Source organism: Phaethon lepturus, unplaced genomic scaffold (assembly GCF_000687285.1).
Source record: "Phaethon lepturus isolate BGI_N335 unplaced genomic scaffold, ASM68728v1 scaffold1445, whole genome shotgun sequence".
Lineage (NCBI taxonomy): Eukaryota > Metazoa > Chordata > Aves > Phaethontiformes > Phaethontidae > Phaethon > Phaethon lepturus.
The window spans coordinates 42,851-54,458 of record NW_010542673.1 but is presented as its reverse complement, the minus strand read 5'-3'; the positions used below and the strand labels follow the sequence as shown (position 1 = coordinate 54,458).

At 36.4% G+C, this 11,608-nt stretch overlaps 1 protein-coding gene across 1 annotated transcript in view; it reads left to right on the top strand.

Annotated features, from left to right (window-relative positions):
* Positions 1 to 11,608, top strand: part of LOC104621584 (formin-2-like) — a gene marked incomplete at its 3' end in the record, with an annotated part of 76,732 nt that overhangs the window by 31,258 nt on the left and 33,866 nt on the right. The window contains 1 exon segment of the mRNA XM_010288106.1: positions 6,407 to 6,554. Coding sequence (XP_010286408.1) covers positions 6,407 to 6,554 — 148 coding nt within the window.

The window sequence follows — 11,608 nt, the reverse complement described above, 5'->3', positions numbered from 1 at the left end:
GGTACTGGTGGATGAAAAGCTGGACATGAGCTGGCAATGTGCACTTGCAGCCCAGAAGGCCAACTGTAGCCTGGGCTACATCAAAAGCAATGTGGCCAGCAGGTCAAGGGAGGTGATTCTACCCCTCTACTCTGCCCTGGGGAGACCCCACCTGTTGGAGCGGGCCCAAAGGAGGGTCACCAAAATGATCAGAGGGATGGAACACCTCTCCTGTGAAAAAAGACTGAGAGAGTTGGGGTTGTTCAGCCTGGAGAAGAGGAGGTCTTCAGGGAGACCTTCTTGCAACATTCCAGTACTTTAAGTACTTTCTGATAAGGGGGCTTATCAGAAAGTGGGGGACAGACTTTTGAGCAGGGCCTGTTGCAATAGGACAAGGGGAAATAGTTTTAAACTAAAAGAGTGCAGATTTTGACTAGATCTAAGGAAGAAATGTTTCCCAATGCGGGTGGTGAAACATTGGCACAGGTTGCCCAGAGAGGTGGTAGGTGCCCTATCCCTGGAAACACTCCAGGTCAGATTGGATGGAACTCTGAGCAGCCTGATCTAGTTGAAGCTGTCCCTGCTCATTGCAGGGGGCTTGGACTCGATGACCTTTAAAGGTCCCTTCCAACCCAACCTATTCTATGATTCTGTGACACACCATCAGGTGGTCTAAGTAACAGCTGATAACCTAGTGGTCTTGGGATGTGGTCTTCCAAGTGGGAGTTCAAGTCGGACGTGTAAAGAGGCTAGATCTTGAGAGTCTTCTGTTTCATAGAAGGCTAGCCACTGTTCCATCTTCCAAGGAAAGCTTGTTGTAAGCTCACCAGTTCACCCAGTCAGCTATATTAAGTGTAGAAGTTATTGGTGAATAGGAAGACCAAGACAACCACTCCGCAACTGAATGATAGTAGATGTAGAAATTTGAAATACCATTTCCTGATTTCCTTTCCCCATGACAGCCCTAACTACAGACTCTCTTGGCCTCTCATACCCTCAGGATATGATGTTGAATCCTGAGCAAAGTTTGACGGGATCAAGAAAGTTTGTTCTGTTTTGTTGAGGAGGTTGAAGTCATTTGGTAGGAAAGAAATGTTTCATGTTTCTTTGACTCTTGAAGTGTTTTTAAATGAATTGTTGAGGCATATCAGTTTTTGGAAAATAAAAAAAAAATCACTCAAAATGCTCATGCATCAAATATAGTTCATGAGGATGAAGTGTTACTTCAGCCATTTATTACAATATTATGACTGACTTGCTGTTTTTCAGCCTTGGAAGGCATCTGGGCTCGCTAGTACAGCCAAAGGTAGTACAAGCTGAGAGCCATGTTTAATCACTGTCCTGGTTCTGTCAGTCATCAGACAGAGCTTTGTTACTGGACCTCTCCTCAAAAAATAAACCACTTTCCCTATTCTTGATAGTATTGATTTCCTCATTTTGAAAGCTGCTTAAAATAAAACAGTCTCCTGCTGATAAGAGCATTTTGAGGTAGTTCAGCTCTAATTTCTCGAACTAAAACCTTTCTTGTCCAGTTAACTATTTATATGCAGTGGGAACATGCAATTGGCTTGCTTTCATTTTAGAGGTTGTATACTTAGTATATTAGAAAGATTAAACTTCCTGAATGGGAAAAAAACATTCCTTCCATGCACTTGAAACAGTCTAAATGACAAGCAGCTATATACAAACATGGAACAAGCGCTTTGGAGCTCGTAGGCTGGAAAACACCTTTTGAGCCATGGAGTCTGTCCCCTGCTTATCCCAAGTACCATAAAATGTAATTCCTCTATGAGTTTATCTAGTTCCATCTTAAATGTAGTGATATTTTTTCCTCTCCCCACTCCTTCAGCTCTTCCCATTAGAAGTCTGTCCACATCCAGACTGATTTGATGCGTAGGAACCTTCTTGTAACTACCACTCTGTTTACTCCTGGCCCCTTTATACCTATCTGCGGACATGCCAACACTTCTGTCCTACCCTCTTCAGGATAACTTTGAATGTTTGGGGTTCTAGTGAAAAATATTTCAAGTTTATGATTGGAAAACAAATGCCCTGCAAGAAAGGGTCTGATTCCATCACAGCTTAACACAGGAGCCATTAGGCAATTTAGTACTAATCCATTTTAGTGTAAGAAAATTTAGAGGTACTGGTAATGCACTTCCCCCATCTACTGCTGTGCTGAGCTGAAGAGCAGAGGCTACTCCTGATAGCAGTGTGCTTCTGTACTGCCCTACCTTTCCCATCTTAACACACATGATCTGACTACTCTTTTTTTCTTTTTTTTGCTGTGTGAATTGTCAAAATACTTCTGGTCAGATTTTTTCCCCTTGATTCTTACATTGGTAATTCATGCTTTTGCAACCAGTTTGGACAGATTATACATTTATTGTTGTTTCAGATCCATCTCTTCTACCTCTTTAAGCATTTCTCACAATGGCTGTCTTTGTCCTTTGAACTGGAAGCAGGTAAATGGTTGATTAAATACTGAAGTGGCATTGCACAGAAGGTTGTATTACCTGCATACCTCTAGGAGCAATAGAGCTGCCAAATGCATACATTCAAGGTTGCACATTATATTCCTACAGTGGGGGATATACTATTCTCTAATTTAGTCTGTGGCCTGGGGAGCAAACCTGGTCTCTCTTTGTGAAAAATGCGTGACCCCTTTTCTGAAAGCTTAAGGTCCAGCAGTATGCCTTCTCATGTTTGCTGCACGTCTAGATCATGGCCCTAGTTCTGGGCCCACTAGCCTCTTTCTATACGTCATTTGCTAGAGGCCCTTACTTTGAGTAGCTTACAGCATTGTCTTCTATCTTTAAAGATTAGCAGGAAAGCATATCTTTATTTCAAACAGTGAAGGAGCATAATTAATATCTAATGTATTATGTGATTCTATGTAGTATGTGAAATGTAACACTGTGGTACCTGGGAATGAGAATTTGTTACAAAAAGCCATTCTTTGTGCCTACTGAGAGCTGGCTGGGAAGACAGTGAGTTAAACTACAGACCTGACTCTGAGTCTGTTCTAAACACTAACATCTATAAGTGGTAAAATGTCTATCGATTAGATACCATCAGATCCTGCAGGCAGTTTGCCTCGCCTGTGTGCGAATGTTCTGCAGTTTTAAGAACCAGTGGAAAGTGCTGCGTAAGGATGTGTGGAAATGAGAACTCTTCTTGACATCATGTTTAGTGCACTGGACTCAGACAGCTTTAAGCTTTCAATGTCTGCCCAGAAATGAGTCCGAATAAATAAGACTGGGATAATTCATTACAAGGGTTTCCACCACCCCCCCACAAAAAAGAAGTGCTTTAAACACTAAATAATGGAGTCTGAGCAAGATGAAGTGGAAATTCCAGATGTATTCAAGGCTTGATCACGGTAAGAGTATTCACTGGCTGTACTTACAATGATACCTAGTAAAAATTGCCTCTGAAATGAAAAGATTAAAGGGAAAAAGTTGGATGTGGAAATCCAGGCTTGTGGATGTTTATATTACAATTATTAATGATAAAAGCTAATCTGAATTTTTTTCTTTGGATTATTTTGTTTCTTTTGCTTGAATAGTACTTCAGCATCATAGAATTGGCTGCATATAACTTTCTTCAAGATGTTCTAATAATAATGCAAATTTATGTCACTATCAGATTTGGAAAAGGAAAAAAGAGATGGGTTAGTATATTAGCTGTGATAAGGAGCTGAAGACAAAAGGTAGAGGATTACATTTTGGACAGTATCTTCAGTGAGTAGGAATTAGGAATCAAATGATTTATCTCTCTTGAAGGGCACAAAAGTAGAGACAGGGTTAATCTTTTCCCATTTTAAATGTAGTTTATGGACTATTAACTTGAAGGCCAGACCTCCAGACTACATTTCTGTCATGAGGGTTTTTCGTATTTTAAATTATATTTGTAAGTTTGCAAGTAATCTGAATATAGCTGTTAAATACTTTGTTTATATGTTGAATGCAAATACATTTTGATTGTAGTGCAAGTCTCTTCAAGGCATTTTTCAAATTTACATTTACCTCTGTAAATTTCTGTTACATGATGAGTCTATTCCATGTTAAATGTTTGTTAAATAGTGAATGAAAAGAATTCCAAAACAAAAACAACACAAACCAAAAAATACTGTATTTTGTGTTCACAAACGAATCTCCCATGCTGGGTTAGGAGTTGGTTATGGAGTTGGGCGATGTCCTAATGTCTAACTATTCATAGCTTATATGCTGTAAATTCTATGAACAAGAACATAGGTACTTCATATGTTATTACTCTCATAGTGTATCCCATCTGTACAATAATTCTGAGACATACCATGATTTTTTTAATATATCTTAATTCATGTAGACTAAGTATATTTCAAAAATTTGTTGTTAAATGATTGTACTATATCTTTCAAGAACTGACATGGTGAAATATGATGTCCAGGGACAGTTTAAATGTTTATCTTCCTCATTCATGCTATGTCAATATTATCTACAGCCAGTTGTATTCTGTTGTATTACCCTATAACCCTACATGTAATCCTGTTGAAAGTTGACTGTGCTTACCCAGCTAACAGTCTGTAGAGCTGCTTCTTCTCTGTGTTCCCTGGATTGCGTAAGGTAGTAAGGTGGGCAAATTTTTTTTTTTCTGGTTTACCTCTGGATGACTTTTTTGAATCTCATTTTCCTCTCTGTTTTTGAGATTTGGATGGTGCAGAAACAAGACAATTAGCAACATCCAGCACCTTTTCTTTTTCTTTACATAGTGTGTACAGGCATGACTCTCCCTCTCCCTTTTAGCCCCACAGTACTGGAAATTAGGCAGAAACCCAAAAATGCATATCCTCTAAAAAGCTGGAGTTAAGCAAAGGGAAAGTACTAAGTCACTGAAAGAACTGCATTAATCAAGCCTGTTTGGATGTTCAAATGCAGTAGCACAGTAATGGGAAAAGGACAGGCTTTTGAAGGAACAGAGTTGTGCTGTGTAAAGAATCTGATGTGATTTTTGTATTAAGCTTCTTATCCATTTACTGTTACCTTCAAGGTCTGTGTATGTGGCTGGATTTTTGCCAAGTTTTGCATGCTGGAAAGATCTATGAGCTTCCTTTGACCTTGACTATTTGAGACACCCTCTGTAAACAAAAACTTTTTCCTTTATAACCAGCATTTTTCTATTGTAAGTAAGTTGCTCTCAATAGAATATTATCACTCTTGTCACAACTTCTTTTTAGGCAAGTAGAAGCTTAGTCACATGGAATAGCAATTATCCCAAAAAAAGTGTTAAATTATTTTGTTCTCCCCCCTGCATGTCTTTTCAATGTTTAGTCTTTGTGTAAAATCTAAAAAAAAAAAAAAAAAGCTTTAATATAAAAATAAAATATGCAGCAGGACAAATATATATTACCAGTGTTTTACTTAGGCAATAGCATGAATGAATTGTAATAAACATGATCTCTGTAAGAAGGTATTACTGTGTGACTGTATTTTCATCCTGTGACTTGATTTTTTTTTTCACCAGTTTTCTGCTACAATATTTGCATATTTCCAGGTCAGTTACTAGGATATTCATGCAGTTGCTGTGCTTGATCTCTGCAGAGTTTACAGTATTATAAAGATTTAATCATAAGGTGTGCATGTTGATGCATACTGGGAGTCACAAGAATAACTACATGAATTGTGGTCAGCTAAAATCTTTCTGTTGCCTTAAAGCATAAGTTTACGCTAGTTTTCATCAGACAGTCTGTATGTCTCCTACTTTTAATAAGTGAATCAAACTCAAAGCTATTGAGTAATAAGGATATAATCTAATTTGGGTCCAGAGGATTGAGAATACTTTAACTGGTTTTGTTTTGGTTTTGGTTTGTTTTGTTTTTAAATTTTATTCTAAAACAAACTCACCTTTTTAGCTGCCTTTCTATGAATATGGAAATGTAATTGACAAAACTAGGGTTGCAAAGAATAAATATCTCAGTTTAATTTATGCTGAAATAATCCTGCTCCTTTTCCTTGCTTATACATTTGGTGTAAAAAAAAATTACATAGAGAGTGGACTGAAATATTTTTCTCCAATGTATAAACTAGCCATATGTAAAGTAGTACCATCATGACAGACAGAACCTGTTATCTCTAAGGAAAGAAGTAGCAAAGAGTTCCTCATGCTCCAAAAAAGTGCTGAATTGTATTCTAGCATCTAATTGTGCTGTAGATAACTAAAAGATTACATTTTCTATTGTTGATAGAGGTAATTCCAAAATTGAAACATTAAATTCTTTTAATATAGATGTACGTTAAGTCTTTGTCAGCAGATGAAGAGCATAAAACCAAGTCTGCTTTGATGTAGGGGTGGATACTGAGCTATTTGTGTTGGAAACAAAGGCTTTGATATTTTGAGCTTGTCTTTCTATATGAACTTCTCAACTTTTTTTTTTTAATAACCACAGCAAGACCAGCTTTATACTTGGGCTGCAGTTAGCCAACCCACACATTCATCAGATTATGTTGAAGAAAGCTTTCCAAGGAGAATTCCATCTGTGGGGCCCCCACCCAAACCTCCAGATGAAGAACAAAGACTCAAAATTACAGAAGAAGGTATAGTTCTTGACACAGACAAGATATATGTATGGCATGGGGCGGAGCTGCTGTCTTTTAGAATCCAAGATACAAACTTAATGTCTTAACTGCTAACAAATACCTGATTTTGAAGATTTTGGATTAGCATCAGAAATTGTTAGCTAGTATGAATCTAATAAAAAATATTCAGCAAAAATGCATATTTTTTGTTAACGATCAAAATGTGCACCTGGTATCTACTGACTAATGGATTTTACCAGGTGTTGTGACCTTTGTTCTTTTCCAGTTTACATATCTTCAGAGCCATGAAATATGGTTACTTTTCTCTTCTTAAAAATATGGAAAACTTCAGAAGCCCACTGTGGTATACTGAAAATAATTAGAGTGGTGTAAGGTATTCCTTTGTGGATTCAGCAGTCCCCTGCTGACAGAGAGGTAGGAAAAGTGTATCTGAAAAATAAATTGAGGTCTTGTTTGCAAAGTCAGTTTATCTTAAAATTTGTGAGGTTAATTTACCAGCCAAATTTCTGAAATCTGCATACTCATTAAAAGCTTTTTTTAAGCTAAGAATTAAAACAAAACAAAAAACTTCTTTTGTAGTTGACAAAGAAATTTAGAAGATAATTTCAAACCTATTTTCTGTTGGTAGTGTTGATAGGCAAATACCACAAGTTCTTGGAGCCTTAGCTCTGCATTAGTTACTATTCAACAGCTCTCAACACTTTTAGGCTACATTCATCCCCATGACCTCCATGGAAAGCCACTGGGTATTCTCAAATTTTCCATTGCCTACCACTCCTTTTTTTTGGTTGCTCAAATTTGAAGAATTAAGGCATTCTTTCAACAGATCTCTTTGTATTGCTTGTAGGCTTTGAGTGGAGTTAATTTCAGATTTGCTTCTCTTTGGGACTTCTCTGCCACTTCCTCTGGAACATGAGCAAAGTATTCCTTGCATGGTCACCATTTGTCATGGTGACACTTCACTTTTGCTGGTGTCACTTATTCCTGTGTTCCCAAGCAAAATAAGCGATGCTAACAAAAATGCAATACTGCTATATTATTCTGTTTATGCTGCTCTATTAGTGGTCAAGCAGACTTTTCTGCATCCATTTCTGATGCAATACAGAGTATGGTACACCGCAGTAATAGACTGTTGGGCTAGTCCAGTTTTTCACTAATGATCTACTGTTTTATGTTGAATTCAATGAAAGTGTTGTCATATGTGGTAGAATTCATTGGCATGTACTCTGAGAAGAAAGGTTGTGTTTTTCAGCTTGGAGACTTAGCTAATGGACATGTGATCAGAGTACTTATGAATGTACTCCACACTAGAAAAACAAAAGGGTAAATATTTTATTATTTTGCTTTGAGGTTTTAGCCTGGCAGAGGCTGGTGCAAGTTAACAACAGTTTTGTTGCTCTAAAATCTACAAAAACGTTGATTACATAAAATATTTTTAAATGTAAACATTTTTACTATTTTTACCCATTTGGAAGTGTATTTCTACTAGGAGGATAATACCAATAGTTTTTAAATGTATTCACTTTATAAATGTTTTTTTTTTCCATCCAATGTTGTTCTATTTAATAATATACCTACTATATGGATGTAATATGTACAGTACTTGTCTGTTCCTTATCTCCGCTACTGCCCTCTCAAAAACTGCAAAAATATTAAGAAAGTAGGATTAGAAGTAAAATGGAAAATTGTGTATTGTGACTGTTTCTAAATGGAACATAAGTAGTTCTCAAAATTTACTTGAGGTTCTGACACTTAAATATTATTGAAATTCTGGTTTTTGGTGTGAATTTGCAGTTTAGGGTATGGAGGGAAAAGGAAAAATCATAATTGTTCTGAATACAATTCAGGTAGATAGATAATTTAACTTTTCCTTTGATTGTTTGCATGCTTGCCATGTGGAAGAACCTGGAGGTGAGTGATGTTTCATGTGAAGCCTGAAAGATAAACACCTTTACCAAGATTTGTAACTAATTTGTAACATAATTTATTTTATGTATATGTGCCTTTTAAAGGTGGAGAGGGCAAACATTTTTTAAAGGGAGATTTTAAATTACTGTGTGCAGAGTAGCTGTATTTTGCATTCTATATAATTATTGCTGTATGGATTAAACATATACAATATTAATATTAGAGACAATGGTTTGTAAAGAAAAAGGTCCAATTTAGACAAAAGTATTGATCTGGAGAGGAATGTAGCAGGATATTTTTATATGTATATGTCTTTATTTTTTTATCTGCATGTTAATGTGAGGACAATGCTAGACCTTCAAGTTTTAAGTAAGGCAAGAGGAGATTCTGCAAGGTCTTAGGTAGTCAGTTCCTAAATTAGCAAAGTAGTTAATCATCAGTTTAATATAGTCTATATTAAATAATTTTGCTGTGTGCTCTGTGTCATGTGGAGTGTTGTTGGGTGTGAGGAAAAGGCTATTAGAGTAGTCAGGTTTTTTTTTTGTTAGGTTAGTTGGGATTTTTTTTTAGTTTGTTTGTTTTTGGTTTTTTAGGTTGGCTATTTATTAAAAAACTGAAGTTTGGAAATACCTAATATGAATCTGGGTTCAAGTCAGCAGATACTTATGCCAAACACATTTTTCAGTTCTGGATCCAGAGAAATTTTCTGAAAAAATGAGTCAATATCACCAATAAGATCAATGTGTATGCCACTAATTTTCCATCTGAATACTCAAAATTTGTTTCTGTCACTTCCTATGGTATTTGACTCAACTACTCTTACACCCCAGCACATTGCCTGGCTCTAAGCACAACAGGTGAAATTCAATTATTTTACTTCTTTGCTGATGACACCATTCCACTTAACATATAGGAAAAGGCAAGTATGCAGGCACTAAAGCCCAGACATCCTGTCTCCCATGTGACTATCCTAACCACCTGGGTTAATCCAAAGATTATACAACTTCTCCTGCAAAATGAAACTGTTCCAACACACTAAATCTCTATGTGAGTTTACACTGTGAAGTCTAAGCTAGTCTTCTTAAAAGTCTGGACAAGCCTAGTTTTGTTATTTCCTTTGTTTTATGAAAAATGAGGGGGAAAAAAAGTATCTTTGGATTAAGGGGAAGGTTTTATTTGTCATATAGCACTTTTTTCCTTTCTTTAACTGTTTTTGTTGTGGTGGTGGTGGTAGGTTTTGGTTTTGGTTTTTTAGTTTTGCTTAACAAAGATAAAGCTCTTTTAGTTTGCTGCAAATAGATTGTATTTGGTGACTTTTTGTCAAACTAACCTTAAAATTAACTGCTCGTGTTACCCTGATCTCAGCTTATATACAGAACTCTTTTTGGAATAAAACCTGTCTGAGGTAAAAATAAACAAGGCAATTCTGTCTGTTAAATATTGACAAATATATAGGAGCAGCCTGTACCTATTTTTTTAAGAACTTTTGAGTAACGGAGGTAGTTTATGCCAATTTGCATAACAGGAAACATTACTAAGTTGTGTGTGTGCATGTCTTGTCTAGTACTAGAACATTAGAAAAGAATAAAACCCAAAGATCAAATTCATTTTTAAAGTTTCTCTCAACCATACAGAAATCTAAACTCACATACACAGTCCCTGGGGAGATCAATGATGCCCAAATACTAGTGAAGTTTTCCTGATTTTGCAAATCAGTTGAGGTAGGGTTAGCCAAAAAAGTGCTCTTACAAGTATCTCACAACTGCTTAGTTTAAAAATGTTAATAACCTGCCTTTCCTTCGGTAGAGACATCTATAGCTTTTACCAGAAAATAATCATTCTCTGGTTTTGGTGGGGTTCTTTTGGTTACAATGAGGAGCAAATGTCCAATTAATTAATAGCATCCTGAATTTTCTTCAGTAAATGGACTTATCTGAAAGTCAGCAACAAGGCATGATTTATCCATACTAAAAGCTTGTCAAGATGAGAGATGATGAATTATTTCCTGCTAAGGACAGCCTATCTTCATCCAGCTTTTTATGACCAGAAACAATTCTGTCAGATGAGACTTGAAATGCTGTTTTAGTAAACAATTAAAAAAGTAAAAAAGGTTGAGGATTGTTAATTTTCAAGGGGTTGCCTTGTAGCATAACTGCCAGTGGCAATGAAACTTCCCCCTTGTATGTCTCATTTCCCAACAGCTGGGATTGTCAGAAAATTCTGAGGAGGCCAAATACTACCACTGCTTCACTCTTCCTGCAAATAGTCAATAGATTTGCCTGCTGTATAGTGGTATCCTTGAAAGATACAAGGATGTGACACACACATGTTATCTGGGCAGGTATTAGAAAAATATTTCTACTTTTGTCCTGTGTACAAAATTAGGCTGTGACCAGTTGAAGAGGCATCATTTAGCAGTAGCTACTAAGCTGGCTAGAGGTCTTTGCACTGTCTAGTGGTGGTTTGGTTTGGGTTTGGTTTTTTTTTTTTTTCCCCTAGTTATCCCCTATCAGGCAAGGAAACTGAGGCACAGAGAGGTTGTTTAAGGTCAGAGAAGAAATCTGTAGAAAGGCCAGAATGGAAACCAAAGCTTTTAGTTCAAGCCCTGTACTTTAACTACAAGACTCTCTCTCTTTTCCATAAATAAATTAAAAATAGGTCTTTGTTATTCTCTGCATTGGCTTACTGAAAGACTTGAGGGTCCTGAACATGTATTGGTTTGTTACATGCTTGTGTCATTTCCAGCACAAAATCTGTTATTGCTTTTTATCCAGTAGGTAGTCAAAATATAGCACTGTAGAAACAATGCAGGAATGTACAGCGCATGTATCTCACTGAAATATTAACATAATCAAGGTTTTCATGTAACTTCTTTTGTACTTTGGTTTAAATTGAAATGTTTTTTATGAAAACAGAGATCTCAAAAACTAGTATTTGTAGACAGAATAATTGTTATCCAGGTTTTAAAATAAGAAAGGGAATCCAGTTGGGGGTGGTGGTATGTTTTTATGCCCATTTTCCAGGTCAAACATGCAGAGAGAAGTTCTTAGTCCCACTGCTATTTTATTTTGCATTGATAGTTGGAGATCTGTAGTTCCATTTAAAACCATCGTTCTGGGCCAAATATTTTTTTTCTCCATTTA